This window comes from Microchirus variegatus, assembly GCF_963457635.1.
Source record: "Microchirus variegatus genome assembly, chromosome: 2".
Taxonomy (NCBI): Eukaryota; Metazoa; Chordata; class Actinopteri; order Pleuronectiformes; family Soleidae; genus Microchirus; species Microchirus variegatus.
Genome location: NC_139803.1, coordinates 10,114,996 through 10,135,081, shown reverse-complemented (window position 1 = coordinate 10,135,081; position 20,086 = coordinate 10,114,996). Strand labels below are relative to the sequence as shown.

Genomic DNA, 20,086 nt, shown 5'->3' with positions numbered 1-20,086 from the left:
TTGGATCGGATTAGACCTGATATTACGACAAATATAAAGGCTTTTGAACAAGACGTGAAGGAGAAAATGGAAGATATTGATCTTCAGAGCAAGACTACTGACGTTGTTCTTGATAAGATCAACCAGGAGAACATGAAGATTAAAGATCTGTCTCTTCAGTTTGAGAAGTTTCAGAATGTCTTGCAGATGATTGCACAGAAACTACAAGAACACAAATTAGAGCAAGTCCAAGTTTTGGAAACTGCAAGGAGAAAAGAACAAGAGGAGGACATCATCAACAAAGAGAGTCAAGTCCACATGAAGTCTCGTACTGTTCTAGAAAGAGAAAAGCTTCCGAAAGAAACAGATGAAAAAGACATTGAAAATCAATGGACGCAACAACATGGTTTGGATAAATTACCGCTTGACAAACTAAAAGCAGAGCTGAAGGAAGAGAGAGAGGACCTGGACAGACTGAAAGAGAGGTTGGACAAAGAGAAACTAAACCTAAAACTGATGAAATCCAACATTGAGATCGAAAGCGAGAAATTAGAACAAGATAAAAAAGGTGTCAAAGAGCAAAAGTACGAGCTGGAAATCGCAATCCTGGAGATGAACCACGAAAAACAACAAGTGTGTCAAATGAAGGCAACTCTTGAAAACGAGAAGCAAAAGTTCATTCGTGAAAAGCAGGGAATGAAGGAGGAAGTGTGCGAGCGTCTCACTCACGTGAGAGCTAAACTAGGGCAGTTGACTCAAAGGACACACGACGTCTTCAGGGAGAACGTGGACAAACTGGAGCGCAGAAGTGTCGAGATACGTCAACTGGTGTCAGTATTAGAGCACAAGCGCAGTGAACTGGACACACAAAGATATGTCATCGCTGGTTATTGTGAAGTGATGCAAAATATCCAAAAACACGCAGTGACAAAGACGTTTGACCAGGCCGTGCAGACCGAGGATGTCGAGAAACAGACTGAAGAACTTAAACATCAATGGAAGTTCAGTGGAGACAAAGATGGTCTTGGAGGAGATTCGGAGTCGCTGGCACAGCAAGATGACAAAACGTCAAGGAGAGAGAGTCTGCGGAAGATTTGGAAGGACACTAAAAAAGACCGGAGGGAGATCGATCACATGATGTCCAGGGGTCACGAAATGAGACACAACCTGGAGAAGAGACTCAAGGTGGTCAATCGGTTTGTGAGAAGAACATTGTTTCAGAAGGAGCAAGGACCAAGTCCTCACACAACATCTCAGAACCAGGAGGCTCTTGACGAAAAATTCGCAGAACTCCAACAAGTCAAGGTGCAGATGCTCAGTGAGATCGAGAAACTCCACGCCAAAGAAAGGACACAGACGACGACAACGACGACCAGTGACAAAGCTAATCAGACGTCACGGGCGGACGTAACCGCAGAGAGTGAAGCAGCGCAGACGATGCGGCACGAGCGCGCCGTGTTTCAAACTCAAGCGGCGACGTCCAGTGGACTCTTGGGTCAGCTCCGTCATTACTGCTGTCAGTGCTGCTGCCCCTGTTGTGCCAGCTGTGAACAAGTGTGTCCAGAGGAGAACTGAGAGACACATCCACGACTCAGTTTGAACGTTTGAATGTTTGAATGCATTATTTTAGAAGCAGTAAAACTACACACAACTAAATATAATTCGGCATTCTGCGGATTGGAATGGAAACTGCTGATTGTGTCTCAAACGTGCGTCACTTTTCATGGCTTTTATACTATATTTTGATGCATGTTAAATATTAATAGTGTTTTAGGAATGAATGCTGTGAAAAAGAATGTTGTTTTTATTCTATTTCTATCGCTTTTTGCTCTTTTGCTTCTCTTGTGAGGCTTTATAAAATTATTTAGGGAACATACTATACATATATATACATATGTGTGTATATATATATATATATATATATATATATATATATATATATATATATATATACAGTACATAAAGAAAATACATCTGATACTTTTCCGCCTAGTTTCCAGCCCAAATAAGTTTATATTTATTCCCTATTTTTTAATCTAATAAATGTATCACCATTATTACAATATTTTCTGTCTGTATTTATTTATTTACTAATTGTTACTTACCTGTGCTCCTATGTGCTATCATTGCATTTTTCCCATTTTATCCAACAATTGCTGCACATCACTGAATCTTTGTGGCATTGTGGACAGTATGTTTACCCACTCTATATCACTGCAGTGGTAAAACACACATAATATGTAAATTCTGGACAACGCTGACACCTGCTGGGTCAAGTGTGAACTGGCATTTTGTGAGTTCTCTTAAATGTGTAATAATCACTTCTTCTTGACCATGGATGTATTTTAAGAACTGGATAGAACACAGTGTGCCTTGACAACTGAGACAGGAACATTTTTTTATTTTACAACATGTTTGATTATTCGCAAATCAATCAAATGTTGATTTTGGAAAATCAACATTTGATTTATTCTTTATGGAGTGTTTCACATAGACATTTCTACGGTGGCTCTGAAGTGCTAATCACCACCACAAATAGGAAGAAAACTCTAGGAAAAGTGGACTCCTCTTGGCTCCTCCCATCCTCCCCTCCCCTCTCGATAAATCGAATTGGAATCAACCACTTCCTGTTTGGCAGTCGGAAGCGGAGCCGGCAGAGGAGGAGCTGGAAGAGGAGCAGCGAGGACAAACGTGTGGTAACTGCTGCTTAAAAATGATCCTCGCATTTCTTAGATGTTCTGTTGACGCTCCGTTTACAACTGTTGTTAACGTCCGAACTGAGTGATCCGATCACAGGTGTTCAGATTCCACCTGCTACTACTGCTGCTAATGCTAATGCTAATGTGACGTCACTGCTCCACAGTAAACACACCTGTCTTCACATACAAAGATGTTGTTTTTGTGTGTGTTACAGAAAGACAAAGAATGCAGGAATTGTTAATGTTAAGAGAACGGAGAAAAAAACGAAAACCATCAATGTTTCTTAAACCTGGAAATTATGATTCTCAAGTCTTTTTCTATCCAAAAAACAAAAATGATTCAGTTTTAATTATTTCATTGTTATTAGGAACAAAGAAACCAGAAAATGACAAAAACGTGTGTAATAGTAATAATAATAATAATAATAATAGTAATAAAAACAATCGATTATTAAAGTATTTGACAATTAATGAAAGTTAGGAATTGCACCACCTAGTGGATTGAATTTTTTTTTTTTTTTTTTTTTTTACGCCAATCCACAAAAACGTTTATTTGTAACTGTTAAAAAGTATATGCTAAAAAAAAAATACTTATATTGGACTTTTTGTCCATGTCCAATATGCCCATATATCAGAGTGTACCAATATATGCAGTATGTCGTTCCAACTGCAGAGGTCATTGAGTCTCTTCTGTAGTCAAATTAACAGACTATTTTACATACTTATGTTGCAGCAGATGTGGATATGAAATATCTTTATTGTGCAAAATTAATAAGCATAAAAAAAATCACATTTTATGGACAAAACCATGAATCCGACAATGGCTAGTTGTAGGATTCACCTGTGATTTCATCACCTCAGACGGACGTTAACAGCACTTGTCAACAGAGCCTCTGTTTAATGTGTCTGCATTGATTTCCATTGTTAACAGGTGACTTTAGTGAAAACCACATTCACCTGTTTGCTGCTTTTTCAGGCTGAAGCCAGTCTAAGTCAACTGCAGCTGTTTGGAGCTCTTCAGTGTTGGGATGTTCACACAGAAACTTCACAAACACTCATTTTTATCTTTATTCAAACACTTTACATGATCCATGTTTAGCTCACTGCACCTTCTAAAGACCGTTATTGTTCACTACTTGACTCATGTTTGAGCCACTCTCACATTTATACTAAACACTGACTAACAGCTGCAGTTAAAGGGATAGTTTGGGCTTTTCTCAAGTCTGCTTCATCAACACTGACTATCCCTTTAACTGAAGCTGTTAGTCTGTTTAGTATAAATGTGGTAGTGGCTCAAACATGAGTTTAGTAGTGAACAATATTTATAAGTTTCAGTCACCTAAACATGGATCCTCTAAAGTGTTTGAATAAACAATATTTATTGTCCAAAATGAGTGTTTGTATGAAGTTTCTGTGTGAACATCCCAACACTGAAGAGCTTCAAACAGCTGCAGTTGACTTGGACTGGATTCAGCATGAAAAAGCAGGGAACAGGCGAATGTGGTTTTCACTAAAGTCTCCTGTTAACATGTAAAAATGATGTGCACACATTAATCACACAGAAGTCTAATTAATGTGCAGATGATTTTTAAGCAGCAGTTACTGGACACCTGGACCCCAACTGTCTGGTGGACTTTCCAGGGAGTGAACCCCTGTCATTTTTTTATAGTTTTTTTATGCATTTTTTTGGGAAAAAATCTGTGAAATAAAACATCATAACCCCCTCCTCTCATGTCTGTGAATTTCCGGGGGGACACAAGCCCAGCCCCGTTCTCCTACCACCACACCACCACCAGTGAGTAATCTCTTGGGACTGCGAGGTGGAATCGAACCAGCCACCACCGGACTGATACAACCTTACGGTTGTGAATGAAACCACTGCGCCACACATCCCTGAGAGATTTAGGAGCTCTTGGTGTTTTTCACTGTTCACTTTGGATGTGGAACCTTAAATGTTGGATTATAAGGGAATTGAACCCATAATCTCACAATTATGATGACTGCTCCTTAACCAGTTGAGCTAACTCCACACTCTTTAATTTGTTTTTCGAACTCCTATTTAGTGTTTGCGGTTGAATACTGTATTCAAAAATCAGTCCATGCAAGATTCAAACCCATGCTCACAGGAACCAATGGTTGAACCCATAATCACAGCATCCTAACACCTGCTCCTTAACCAGTTGAGCTAACTCCACACTAACTTTCATTTTTCGAACTCCTATTTACTCTTTTTGGTTGAATATTGTATTTAAAATTCAGTCCATGCAAGATTTGAACCCATGCTCACAGGAACCTCAGGAGCTTAAGTCATTCTCTTAGTCCCATGAGCTATTTGTCCTTGAGTGCCTTTTCTCAAAATTTGGAAGCCTTTTAATAATGAAACCCCTGACTTCAACGTATTGAACTACTAAATAACGTCCATCTGGCACCTGCAGCCAAACAGTTAGTGTAATGGTTTACACACTTGCCTTTGGAGCCGGAGACCTTGGTTCGATTCCCACTTGGAACATGCAGGTAAGCCCATGTTCCAACAGGGATTCGAACCCTGGTCCAAAGGCAAGGTTGCAACACTGTACATAAGTGTGCTCAACCAGGTGAGCTATTTGTACTTATGTGTTTATTCCCAAAGTTTGGAAGCCTTTCAATAATAGAACATGACTTCAGTATATTTAACTATTTAACAACGTCCGTCCGGAATGGTTGGACATACAGTTAGTGTAATGGTTTACACACTTGTCTTTGGAGCAGGAGACCTGGGTTCAATTCTCGCTTGGAATAAGGACTGGTCATCTGGGGGGTGGCGTGGTAGTTGGGGGACACACACTCCACCCCCCACAGTTAATCAGTGTGTGTGTGCGTCAGCAAAGTTAGTGTTGATGGTCATACAACCAGACTTCAATGTGTGTGTCAATCACATGGGGAGAAAAACTGCATGCAGAAAAGGTACTTGTTCCAAGTGGGAATTGAACCCAGGTCTCCAGCACCAAAGACAAGTGTGCAAACCATTACACTAACTGTTTGGCTTCCTGTGCCAGATGGACGTTATAAAATACTTCAAGTTGAAGTCATGGGTTCTATTATTGAAAGACTTCCACATTTTTCGAAGCAAGCACACAAGTACAAAGAGCTCACCTTTGTGAGCGCTCTTGTGTGAGTGTTGCAATCTTGCCTTTGGACGAATCCCAGTTGGAACATAGGCTTACCTGCATGCAGTTTTGCATGTTCTCCCTGTGTTTGTGTATTAGCCCCCCACACCCCACTCCAGCCCCCACACTGCCCCCACTCACCCCACACACACGCAAACTCCCCCACAGTTAATCAGTGTGAGTGTAAGCAAAGTTAGTGTTGATGGTCACACAACCAGACTTCAGTGTGTGTGTGTCAATCACATGGGGAGAAAAACTAAATGCATAAAGGTTCTTGTTCTGAGTGGGCATCAAACCCATGTCTCCTGCTCCGAAGACAAGTGCTTCCAAATTTTGAGAAAAGGCACTCAAGGATAAATAGCTCATGGGACTAAGAGAATGACTTAAGCTCCTGAGGTTCCTGTGAGCATGGGTTCAAATCTTGCATGGACTGAATTTTAAATAAAATATTCAAGCAAAAAGAGTAAATAGGAGTTCGAAAAATTAGAATTAGAGTGGAGTTAGCTCAACTGGTTAAGGAGCAGTCGTCAGAATGCTGTGATTATGGGTTCAACCATTGGTTCCTGTGAGCATGGGTTTGAATCTTGCATGAACTGAATTTTGAATACAATATTCAACCACAAACAGTAAATAGGAGTTCGAAAAACAAATTAAAAAGTGTGGGGTTAGCTCAACTGGTTAAGGAGCAGTCATCAGGATCTTGAGGTTATGGGTTCAATTCCCTTATACTCTTAACATTTAAGGTTCCACATCCAAAGTGAACACTGAAAAACACCAAGAGCTCCTAAATCTCTCAGGGATGTGTGGCGTAGTGGTTTCAGTCACAACCGTAAGGTTGTACCAGTCCGGTGGTGGCTAGTTCGATTCCACCTCGCAGTCCCAAGAGATTACTCACTGGTGGTGGTGTGGTGGTAGGAGAACGGGGCTGGGCTTGTGTCCCCCTGGAAATTCACAGACATGAGAGGAGGGGGTTATGATGTTTTATTTATTTTATTTCACAGATTTTTTCCCAAAAAAATGCATAAAAAAACTATAAAAAAATGACAGGGGTTCACCCCTGGAAAGTCCACCAGACAGTTGGGGTCCAGGTGTCCAGTAACTGCTGCTTAAAAATGATCCGTACATTAATTAGACTTCTGTGTGATTAATGTGTGCACATCATTTTTACATGGTTAACAGGAGACTTTAGTGAAAACCACATTCGCCTGTTTGCTGCTTTTTCAGGCTGAAGCCAGTCCAAGTCAACTGCAGCTGTTTGGAGCTCTTCAGTATTGGGTTGTTCACACAGAAACTTGATCAACCCTCATTTTGGACAAATTATAGTGTTGATCAAGTTTCTGTGTGAACATCCCAACACTGAAGAGCTCTAAAGCTGCAGTTGACTTGGACTGGCTTCAGCCTGAAAAAGCAGCAAACAGGTGAATGTGGTTTTCACTAAAGTCACCTGTTAACAATGGAAATCAATGCAGACACATTAAACAGAGGCTCTGTTGACAAGTTAACGTCCGTCTGAGGTGATGAAATCACAGGTGAATCCTACTTTACTGTTCCATAAACAAATACTGGATTCATGGTTTGGTCCATAAAACGTTGATCAGGTTTTTTTTAAACCTGGAAAATGATGATGTTCTAAAATGTCTTGTTTTGTCCACAAACCAAGAAACCAGATTGTTAACGATTTGCCAAACCACGACAGGAGGTGGTTGGAGACACTGTGACAATATTGAACAGAAGTGTAAATGCAACTCTCCGATTCGTCTCCAGTGTCTAACCTGAAAGAGGTGACAAAACTACATCCATACGATAGTGCAACTTTACGTACAGCTAATGTTGTTGTGGTTGCACACACTGATGTTACACATAATCGTCAAACGTTTTTGTAGATTGGCATTTAAAACTAACAAAATAAATTAATAGTTCAGTCCACTAGATGGTGCCAAGTGCTCACTTCCACTAGTATGACAATATATGATTTTTCAAATACCATGATAAATCTTTAAATACATTTTTAAAAATATATAAAACAAGTAGGGATGCAATGATTACTGCATTATTAAACCATTACTAAATTAATTGTCAATTACTTTAATAATCAATGAATTGTTGTTGGTTCTTTAATTGTTTTATTTTATTACGCATGTTGAACATGTTCTGATTTCTTTGTTCCTTATAACAAAGAAATAACTAAAACAGAATAATTTTAGGCTTGTGGATAAAAATAAGAGAAGAAAATCATCAATTCCAGGTTTGAGAAACATTGATGAACATTTTTCAAACATTTCCTGGATTCTTTGTCTTTCTGTGACAAACAGAAAACAACATAATTTGTATGTGAAGACGTTTGTTTACTGTGGAGCAGTGACGTCACATTAGCATTAGCATTAGCAGCAGCCGGTGGCATGTGAACACCTGTGATCAGATCACTCAGGTCGGATGTTAACAACAGTTGTAAACAGAGCGTCAACAGAACATCTAAGAAATGTGTGGATCATTTTTAAGCAGCAGTTACCACATGTTTGTCCCCGCTGCTCCTCGTCCTCCTCCCGGGTGTCTCCTCCTGCTCCTGCTGGCTCCTCATGTGTGGAACTTCTGAATGGCAAACAGGAAGTGGATGATTCCAAATAGATTTATCTAAACTGCCCTCCGGTGGACACACGTGATATTACATGTAGAGGAAGATTTGATTCATGGCTGCTCAACTGTTGAAACTGCCCTCCGGTGGACAAACGTGATATTACATTCATGGCTGCTCAACTGTTGAAACTGCCCTCCTGTGGACAAACGTGATATTACATCATTCATGGCTGCTCAACTGTAGAAACTACCCTCCGGTGGACAAACTTGATATTACGTGGATGTGGAGGAGGAGGAGGGGAAAAATGTGTGAAATAAAATATCATAACCCCCTCCTCTCATGTCTCTGGGGGCCCTTGGGGAATATGATAACATATATATTATAATATAATATTGAAATACTTAAAAAAATATATATATATATATATAAAAGTATATATATATATAAACTCTAAAAATCTTTTTATTGCTTTTGGTAAAGAAACTGAGCAACGTCAAAAAATAACAAAGCTGCTCAAACTATTCAGTGATAAAGATTTTTAGGATTAATTGCATTCAAACCTTTTTCCATCACAAAATAACACAGTTGAGTCAGATTCAATCACTTCCTTTACCAATTAAAAGGTCAAAATCTGAAGAATTTTAATGACCTTGCTCTAAAACATATTTTTTTACAGGAATAAATCAATAAATAACTACAGAAATGAGTCTGCAATACATATTAAATGTTTCTCTAAAGACAACATTGGAGAAAATCGATAATATCACAGACAAGAACAGGATGAAAGACAGTCTGAGTCTGTTTTGTGTTTCAGGGTGAGAGCAGGTTTATTATTTGTCTTTAGAACATTAGAAGATAAGGGGTTTCTTCCATCGTTTACTGGATTATGTTTTTTTATTTTTTTATTCTGAGGCGATGAAGATCAGAGGTGAATCTAGTTCTCTTTCTTTTTTTTCCCTTTTTAAATCTAATTTATTATCTACAAGCAAACTCATGTTTACAAGTTAATACATCATAGACGCACACACTTCCTCAAGCACATTCAAACATGACTAAGGAGAAAGACAAAAAAGCAAATAAAACATAATAATGCATTATGACGACAACGATGAACTGAGTGTGTTTATATAGTCAGCCAGGAAATGAAACGTTCACTGCGTGATGTCTGTTCAAACAGAACCATGGGCAAAGTATTTAGGATTATTTGTACACTTGTGCACACACGCAGAGTCACTTCAAATCCTCCCATTTGTGGCAAAAAGAGTTAAATGAAAAGAAAAGAAAGAAATCATACGTTTTTGACCAATTCCTCATTGAATTTAGGCTATAATCTGTGATGTTATTCCCACTTGTTGTGCTACAACGTGCTTTAATCGGAATATTTCACATGTGCTTTGGCTATTTATTTCACAAGAACTTGCAAACCTAATGCTTTATATATATATATATATATATATATACATACATATATACATATATATATACACATATACACACATATATATACACATATACACATACATACATACATGTATATACATATACATACATATATATACATATACATACACATACACATACATACATACATACATATATACATATATACATATATATACATATATATATACATATATATATATACACATATATATTCTTTATCTCTGAAAGTGACCTCATTTCATTACAGTGTTAACAAAAACAGTGTGCTCAGTGTTTGTCACGTTATTAACCGATGGTGTTTTGTTGCTGTACAATATAATATAATATATTAATATAAGTATAACATATTAGAAAAAACCGTTTTTTAATCACACAATCATCTGGATGACATGAAAGCACACATCTTTGTAGAATCGGCTTTAACTCATTGATAAACACATACAGTTAAAGGTGCCATATGTAAGATTGTGGCCAAAAACAGTTACTACATTCAAATACAAAATACAGAGGTCTTTTAGGTTTCGTTTTCTGACGTAACTGGCAACCCGTGTTTGCTCTGCAGCTGAGACTCTACTGACTGCAATGATTGGTAGGTGGCGCCACATGCCAAAATGATTTCAAAACATAAACATGATTTGAAGTCTGCAAAATATATATTTTTAATGAGAATATTTTGTCTGTACTGTTGTTGTTGGTGAGTTCAGTTTGTTATATGAACATTAGTCCTGTGTCTCTGTGACATAGGAGGATTTTATGGCCAGTTGCTTTAGATTTATTACATAATGCACCTTTAACACCTAATGTGAATGCTTAATAATCTGAATAATAATCTACTAATCTTGTCTTGGTCTCAATCTGAATTTTGTAATTTTTTGTACAAAGAGGTTTTTAAAGATGTTTCCACCTGCTGCTGTGCTGCAGTCACTGTGTTTTGAAGGAAGGGGGAAAAAAGGCATGTCTACAACTGTGATGATTCACCGCAGCAACGGAAATCATCTCTAATAACAGAGGCTGCGGGCACGAAGACGTCACAGAGCACAAGGCTGCCGTTCACCGAGGTCATGCTATTAAATGAAAGGGGTGGAAAAAAAACACGTGTCGTACTGAAACTGATATGAGGCGAGTGTGTTCGACAACACCGAACATGTGACCGCGGTGTTCTGCACTTGTTACATAAGGACAGCACTTTGGATTTAAAGGGGCATGTTTTCAAAGACTTGGCTTGTTGTTGAATGTCAGTATTAAATATGGCCAAGGTTATAAATAACAAGGTAAATCTAAGTATAAAGTCAAAAGGTTTATTTATTTCTCATCAGCTCCGATCACAAATCTTTCTTCCTAAATGGTTTAGTGCTGATTTGGACTTGTTCATGTCCAAATCAGCAAAGGTACTGGATCCGATTCTTCCTGCTGTAACCTTTGCTCTGTACGCTCTCATATTCAGGGGTCATTTGTGGTTCAGTTTTATTTTCCCGTCGCTTCAGTCTACGGTTTCATTCAGATCTGAATTCAGATTAGCGGAGGCTTAGAGATGATCTGCCAGTAGGAGATAATATTGTCTGTCAGGTCCCCAGAAAAAAGAGCCAAAGCAAATGTAAAATACTCTTAAATAATATTATTGTCATGAAAATATGAAGAATAGACATCTACTGTACCCCAAAAACGCCTGACTAAAGAGCAGCTAAATATTGTGCATCAATCAGCTTTAAACTATATGCATAAATCAAAAAATAAATTTTAAGAGTTTCTACCCATTTTTTTTTAATCATCGCAGACATGTTAAATAATTCAAACCAAACACATGCTCCTCCTGTACGTCCAGGATCTCGTTGCATCACCATTGTCCTTCCTTCATTACTTTCAGCCGTGGGAAGCTAGAGGAGATAGTCGTCGTGTGTCGAGATCTCGGGAAACATCGCGAGATCGCCGATGTGAACGTTGTCCATGAACGTGTGTCTGTGTCCCAGCTCGGGCAGAGACCTGTGGAAAGACTCGATGGACATGAGGTCCAGAGGGTCGTCGTCGTAGGCGCGATGCAGCTCTTCGGTGTCCGGCGACGGCGCGAAGAGAGGCGACGGCGGTGACGTGCCGTCGTCTATCGTGTGCAGAGACACGAGCTGCGCTGGGCTGCCGTGTGTCTTTATGTTTGTCTCCTTTTCTTTGTCCTCCTCTGTTTTAGTTTTACTCTCTTGACGGACGCTGCCGAGCGCCTTCGTTTTACCGAGGTCTAATTCGGGGTAGGAGGCGGACTTGGTCATGGCCTGCAGGAGTTTGTCGAGGCCGTCCGAGCTCTGGTTGGCCTGAGCCGCCTGGCACAGGAGGTGCGTGTGCTGCCGGAGTTGAGCGATTTCCCTCTCCGTGGCGGCGTTCTGCTCCAGCAGCTCCTTGGTGCGGAGCGTGATGGCCAGCAGGCCCGACTGGTTCAGGATCTCGGCCGTGTTGAGGAAACGGCGGTGGCGCATGGACGAGCTGTCTGGAAATAGGCGATACGGGCTGTGAGACGCGGAAGAAGAGGAAGGAGGCGAGGACGACGACGAGGGCGTCTGGGAGCTGGAGACGGAGGGCGAGCCATCGCTGTCGGAGCCTGATCTTTGCTGACAGTGAAGGCTCTTGTGCTGCGTGGGGAGGGGACAGTGGGGTGAGACGGGTAAGGAGTTGTGTCCTCCTCTGGTTTTGTGCTGCGTATGAGAGTGGACTCTGCACTCCTTCTGAGGCTGATGTGGCTTCAGGAGGCGAGAGGTGGTCGACACGGCCTCCCTCTTCTCTTCCTCGGTGCACACTCTCTTGCTCTGGCTCTGGCCTTCGCCGCCACACGCTTTAACGCCCTTACTACTTTTGCCCTCATGACCCTCCTTCCTGGGGTGCGGGGCAATGCGAGGGTAAGAATTCAGGATGGGCAGGTAGGAGTTCTTGCTGCGGTGGCTCTGGCTGCTGTGACCACCTCTGGTCTTCACTTCGCCTTGTAGAGCTTTTTGAGAGGATGAAGGTGTTGGAGCGGCGGTGGTGGTGGAGGAGGAGGAGGAGGAGGCGGGCAGTGGCGGTTGTTGGATCAGTAGGAGCTGAGTGGGAGCTTTGGCGCTGGTGAGGCCGTGCCAACCTCCACCCCATGCCAGGGGCCCATGCAGAAGCTGTTCTGGTCTGGACTGTACCACCACGAGGTTGTGAGCAGGGGGTTTTATGTAAAAATCAAAGAGAGAGCAGAGTAAAGGAGAGAGCAAAAGATGTCGAAGGAGGTTAAAGTCACAAAGAGATACAGACACTAAAACATCAAACTTTGAGTTAAAATATACATTTTCACCCTATTTATAATATAAACTGTGTACATTTTAAGATTCCATTTAGCAAAAGATAATGGTTTTGTTTCATCTTTAAGATTTTTGGTTTGGATGAATTTGAATAAACAAGAGTCCCTAATGTGTTTTTAAAGCTGAAATAGACAAACATCATTATGATGTCAAAACTCATGGCACATGATTCATAGCATATTTTTACTGCGTTAATCCATATCCAAACCAAGTCACGCAGTAAATAAGGGCGTGTCCTCACCAGTGTCTCATCTTTGTGACCAAACGGGAAAAGCTAAGCACTGTAGCCTCTTAAAAAAACAGCCAAGATTAGTGCGTTTATTTAAAAGGTGCCGTATGTAAGAATGTGGCCAAAAACGGTTACTACATTCAAATTCAAAATACCGAGGTCTTTTAGGTTTCGTTTTCTGACGTAACTGGCAACCCGTAGTTGCTCGGCAGCTGAGACTCTACTGACTGCAATGATTGGTAGATGGCGGTAGGTGGCGCCATATGCCAAAACATAAACATGATTTGCAGTCTGCAAAATATTTTTTTTAATGCAAATATTTTGGCCGTTATGTTGTTGGTGAGTTCAGTTTGTTATATGAACATTATTCCTGAGTCTCTGTAACATATTAGGAGGATTTTATGGCCAGTTGCTTTAGATTTATTACATAATGCACCTTTAAAAAAAATTGGTCAAATCATAGTAATAATAGCTCGTCTTAGTAAACAAAACTCTGATGAACCCACTCCACTCTCCCCATCCCACACTACGTGGAGAGCTGATGAAGAAAGTCAACAGAATATGTTGTGTATATAAATATGAATGTCTATACATTGAGTATTAAATTGTGAATAACAAAGATTACCTTACCTTGTTGTTACTAATTATAAAAGTAAAAAAAGAGAATATCCAGGCTTCAACCAAATATTTCACTTAGATTTAAGAAAAAAGTGGAAAACTTAGCGGAAGGCGACCGGAAGGTCGCCGATTCGAGTCCCCGCCCACGTCAAGGGCTGGGGGTAATTGCTCTTTGCTAATTGGATATTCTAAATTGACCCCAGTGGGTTGCGCCGGGAATGGCATCTGGCGATAAAAAAAAAATCTTTGCCAAATCATGTGTGCGGATCATCCGCTGTGGCGACCCCTAGACAGGGAGAAGCCCAAAAGCAGAAAAAAGCAAAAAAAACAAACAAATCAACAAGAGAAAGAGCTGGAATAACTGCAGCCCTCCCCTGCTCATGTTTATACAGCAATTTATCTATTGTATCATCATCTAACAACAAACACTATAGAGTTTAATCATCAGTTAATGGCTCGCTGATGAGCTGAACTTGTAGTGCATGTGATTTGAGCATCTCACCGGCTTCACTACCAGGTTTTTGATGATGTAAACGGGGGTGAGCTCCTCGTAAGCAGCATTTGCACTGTTGTTGTTGTTGGAGGAGGAAGAGGAGGAGGAGGAGGAGGAGCTCCTGCTGCTCTGCCTGTGAGGCTCGCTCACGCTGCTGCGCTGGTCGTCTACATCAGTGTGGACAAAGTCTGAGCCGGCCTCTGAGGGAGAGGAGGACACAGTTAGATGTGACACATGGAAGTGATGATATATATTTATGTGACAAACACACAGCTTGATGATAAAACCCTTCGTGCAGACTGAAACCAAAGGAAAAGAACGCCCTCACCTGAATACCCAGAGTCTTTCTCAGAGTCGCAGCGCAGCATGCGTCTGCTCACGTCACCCATTCGCGGAGGCTGCACGTGGGCGCCGCTCTTGGACGCCCGCAGAGTGGCGCTGTTGCTCTTGTCCTTGGCATTCTTTGAGGTGCTCCGGACGGCCCGCTCCCCAAAGCGTCCCTGTTCTTTCGGCATTCAAGGTCTCTGCAGATGAAAGCAGACCGTATGTAAACGTTTTCATTTAACCACATGTGCAGATTACGAGATTGAAGTCGTAACATTACGGGAATAAAGTCGGAACACTACAAGAAAAAAGTTGGAAGACTACCAGAATAAAGTCATAACATTACGAGAAAAATGTTGCAACACTACGAGAATAAAGTCATAACATTACGAGAAAAAAGTTGTAACATTGCAAGAATAAAGTTGTAACATTATGAGAAAAAAAATCTTAATTTAATGAGATTAAAGGCATTATCAATCGAGCAAAGATGATCGGGTGCAAACTGTGATGAGATGAGAAATGCGGAACATTTTGTGAAGTTACATTTGTTTGGGGCTTGACAAATAAGGAAATGCTTCATCTTTTTTTGGCACATCAGCACCAAGTATTCATTAGCATCGGGAATTTGAAAAGATTGCGCAACGAGGAAAGAATCACAAAAACAGACTTGGAGGAAATAATTTTCTTTAGTGGAGGAGGAAATGACTGCGAGGCTATCGCTGGTTACATCTGCGCGCTGTTCAAAGAGGTTTTGTTGTTTCTCATGAAAAGAGCAGACTGCTAATTAGATTGCTTTATTCTCCTAATATTACGACTTTATTCTCAAAAGATGACCTCTTTTTTTTCCTTTGTTGTTTGGCCCTATACTCCGTCGTATAACTATGCTTTTTTTTTTCATTTCTGAATTTGAAGGACGTTGTCTGTCCTGCAGACAGTCGATGTCTGAAGAACGTCTATTTATTCATTTAAAAAGATTCTTCTGTGTTTTTCCTCCAGCTGAAATGTACGCTGTATAGAAGTGGAGTTCAAATCCTGCTTTGACCTTTCTATGTCTAACTGTTCTCCCATCTTTACCAGAGAGAATCCAAACTATCCCTTTAAGACAGATTAGGATTCAGTTAATTCGGTGAATTGACTAAAATTGAGCGTTGGTGTTTATAAGAGCGAGAAAGAGTGAATGTTTGTTTGTCCCGTGAACGTCTGCTGACCGGTCCAGTCTGTACCCTGCGCCTATCGTGTGTCATCTGTGGACAGCTGTCTCCAGCTCCTCTGTCCTCCAGCTGCTCTCAAGAGGATAAACAGCACAAACTCGACTCGACGATGAACGAAATTCAAGCTCTGACGTTGGATCGATGATGCGGAGGCTGCAGTGGTGAGATTTTCAAAAGAACAAACTCCAGCAGCTTCACCCAAAGGAGCAACGGTCGTCCAGGTGACGGGCGAGGACGAACCCTTGAGGACGCAACGACTCCCTGCGGTGGTGAAAGGGTTACCGAGGTGTAACGTGTTCATCTGTACAGAAAAACAAACGTGCAGAGAGAACCCCGAGGCCCTGAGTTGATGTAAGAAATTATATTTCTTTATGGACTGTGTCAGATGGGATTAGCTCCAGCAACCCTGTGACTCTCATTAGGAGGGGAAAGCTGTGGACAATGAATGAATGAATGAATTCAGTTGTAGGTTTTCACTCCTCTGTTTAAAGCTGAACTGAGGGATGAAAGTTCCCTCTTTTTTTGGGAATGTTTGGATGAAGTTATGAAGGACCCAGGTTTTAGACTCTGGGAAATGTCTAAAACATGCAATTTTAGAGGGTCCAATTGACCTAATCCCTATATTGCATGTTTTTAGGTGTCAAACTCATTTTCACTGAGCGCCATATCAGCATAATGGTTACCCTCAAAGGGCCAGATGTAACTGTCATACAGAATAAATGTAACTAAATGTAACCAAACATAATGTAAAATAGAGGCAAGTACTCCATAATATATTGCAAAATAATTTTCTGTATTTATTACTTATTCAAGTTACAAATATGATGCATTTTAGATAGTAACCGGGTCCGCGATGGTGTTTCTTGACAAACTATACAATGATACACTGCCATCTAGTGGTGGGAATGCCGTCACTTTGCGGGTAACGCAATCGCCGTGCATTGTGGGAAATTTAGTTTATGGTTAACGCACGCCTTAAAGCAACATTTTGACACATATTTTTAAGACCAATTAATCACTCATGGGCCACATAAAATGACCTGGCGGGCCACATCTGGCCCCCGGGCCTTGAGTTTGACACGTGCCGTAAAATGAAGAAATCAGAAATTATGAAATATTCCAGCTCGAAAAATACAAGCAATAATGTCCAAACTGAGCTGAAGTATTTCGAAGTTTGAATGAATTGTTTGTTTGTTGAAGTATGCGTTAGATAATCGACAAAAACAGCAGAATAAGTCAAATTTGGCCATGAAAGCTGATTGTCGCTCTGCACCAATCACAACTATCGCGCCATGGAATCCTTTTGTACATTTTGCGGTACAACGGGAGTGAGTTTGTTGTGTCCAGTGTGAACACAGCATTACATACTAGACCTTGAAAACCTGGTGAAGGAGATAGAGACTCGTATGGGTCTTTGTTTTCTACTTCATTTGTCAGGGTTTAGTTCAGGTGCTGTCAAACTCCTTTTAGGTCACATACAATACAAATGTAATTTGATCTCAGGTGAGTCAGAACCAGTAAAAATAACGGAACAATAACCTATAAACAACAAGTTTTGTTTGGATCTTTTTTAACGTACCATATGATGAACAACCTGACATTTCTTGGAGGAAAAATAAGTGCAATTTCAACAATTATAATGCCTAAATTTGAACATTTACACACGTGCACGGTTAGATTCTAAATGGGGTTTTAGACTCTGGGAAACGTCTAAAACAGGGGTGTCTCATTTTCACTGAATGCCACATCAGCATAATGGTTACCCTCAAAGGGACAGATGCAACTGTCATACAGAAAAAAATGTAACTAAATGTAAACAAATATAATGTAAAATAAAGGTAACTACTCTTACTAACTACTAATACTAACTTTCTGTATTTATCACTTATTCAATTTCACTCGTTGCATGATACATTCCCGATGTGCCGTCACTTTACAGGTAACGCAATCGCCGTGCATTGTGGGAAATGTAATTTATGGCTCAACGCACGCCTTAAAGCAGCATAGACTTCTTTTAACACAGATTTTTTAAAGACCAATTAATCACTCGCGGGCCACATACAATGACGTGGCGGGCCACATCTGGTCCCCAGGCCTTGAGTTTGACACGTGGTCTAAAACATGTAATTTTAGAGTGTCCTAATCCAGATATTGAATGTTTTTGGACTGCAGGAGGACACTACACATACTACACCAACCGTGTGGCCCCAGTTCTTAATAATAATGTGACATTCTAGGAGTTTTGTTTGTTATTTTTGGCCCTGGATCACAAACGCTAACCCTTTCTTGACCCCCCCCCCCCCCCCCCCCCCCCCCCCTGCCAGGCTGGAGGCTCAGGCAGCCCACACACGAGTGTAAACAAGACAAGTGTGGGCACATGTGGATGAGGCAGGAGCAGGAGGAGAAGGACCTTGATAAGATGATCCCAGCAGCAGGCACTGACTGAACACACTGTTATGTAATAAACCCCCCCACACCACAGTCAGTAGGAAACACACGAGTCAGCTGGAAATCCACCAGTATATACTACAGTACAGTTTGTGTTTGTTGTTATAATAACAACAAACACACAACAGTGTGGACAAAAGGACACGCAGCAGTCAGAGCACATTCTGGAGGCAGGAAAACAGCCACAAAAGTGAGCACTCACCTGTCAGTGGAGTCTCCAGACTCTGAGAGGAGACACTTCACTTCTGGCAGCAAAACCGACCATTTCTGAGACACAGGGAGGGTTGTAAGGCTGGGGGGGGGTCAAGTCAAGACCTCACACACAAACACACACATATTTGCTTTCCAAAGCAGGACTCTGGTCCTCTGTTTCCTGTCCCGCTCCGTGCTCCTGCTCCGCTTCTCATCATGTGCTCAAAGCGTCCATGATGATGATGATGATCAGCTGCGCAGCCACGCCCCCTCCCCCCCCCTCCCTCTCATTTGGGGGCGGCGAGGAGCAGCAGCAGCCGGTGACGTAACGAGGGCTGTCTCGTCCAATCTCGTGCGGAGACACGTGTTTACATGGTGACGTCAGAGAGTCCGCGTGAGAGTTGCATTTAAGGACGGTGCGGGAGAGAAGAGAAGAGGAAAAAAATAAACTATTTTAGCACTTTGAATGTTTGCAAAACACATTTAGAATTTGTTTTATTTTAAGTGAATTTCCCCAAGCGGCCTAAAAAATGGCCACTTCACCTCCAAAAAATACACTGTTTTTTTTTTTACTAAACACAACACAAATACCTGTGGGACTCAATTTGTAAACAAAATAATAAAATATGACGTTACATTATGTAAACAGTTAAAAACAATTAGTTCAAGTGTGAGTGGTGGCAGTAAGGACAGTCAAATCAAATGTTTAGTGCATAGTTGTGTTTTTATTTATGAATTAAAGACTATGTGTGAAACCACGTGAAATCCATTAAAAGCAGAAGATGTGATAATATGAGTTAAAACACTGTGTTGGCATGTAATCACTTATTGCTTTTTACTTATTATTTCATTCCACAAGTACAACATCCTCAGTGAAAGTTTGTCATTGTGCAGAAGAGTCATTTTTACGAGGAGCACGTGAAGGCAGCGCTGGTTCAATGGCCCCCGCTGTGACCTCGGCTCAGGTAGACGAGACTGCAGTCTGGTAAACACTATTATGATTCATTCATTAGTGCAAATTAATGCATCTGTATTATTATTATAATAATCATTGCTTTTATTATTATTATTATTATTATAATTATTATTATTATTATTAGTGGTAGTAGTAGTATTGTATTGTTATTATCATGATGATTAATATTATCATAAATACACACAACCAGGGCTAAAAAGTAAATAATACACGCACGTGCGTAATTGCATTTATAAATGTGAAGTACATTCGGGAGTTTGGAAATATGATTATCACACTTTTGGCAACTGTTCCTTATAATAGGAGTTATAAGATAATAGGATATGTATATATATATATATGTGTGTGTGTGTATGAGTGTGTGTATATATATATATATATATATACATATATATATATATTGCCTCTTGTGATTGATGTTGAGAAACGAGTTGCACTTTCAAAAAAC

General features: G+C 40.6%; 1 protein-coding gene across 1 annotated transcript; it reads right to left on the bottom strand.

Annotated features, from left to right (window-relative positions):
* Positions 1-10,067: 10,067 nt before the first annotated feature.
* On the bottom strand, positions 10,068-18,869 carry LOC310943808 (CLOCK-interacting pacemaker-like). The gene is made up of 4 exons (XM_083909475.1): positions 18,673-18,869; positions 14,816-15,011; positions 14,497-14,687; positions 10,068-12,985 (listed from the first exon to the last, which is right to left on the bottom strand). Exons 2-4 carry the CDS (start codon positions 15,000-15,002, stop codon positions 11,717-11,719), a joined length of 1,647 nt encoding a protein of 548 aa, XP_083765601.1. The 5' UTR covers positions 15,003-15,011; positions 18,673-18,869; the 3' UTR covers positions 10,068-11,716.
* Between the last annotated feature and the right edge of the window lie 1,217 nt (positions 18,870-20,086).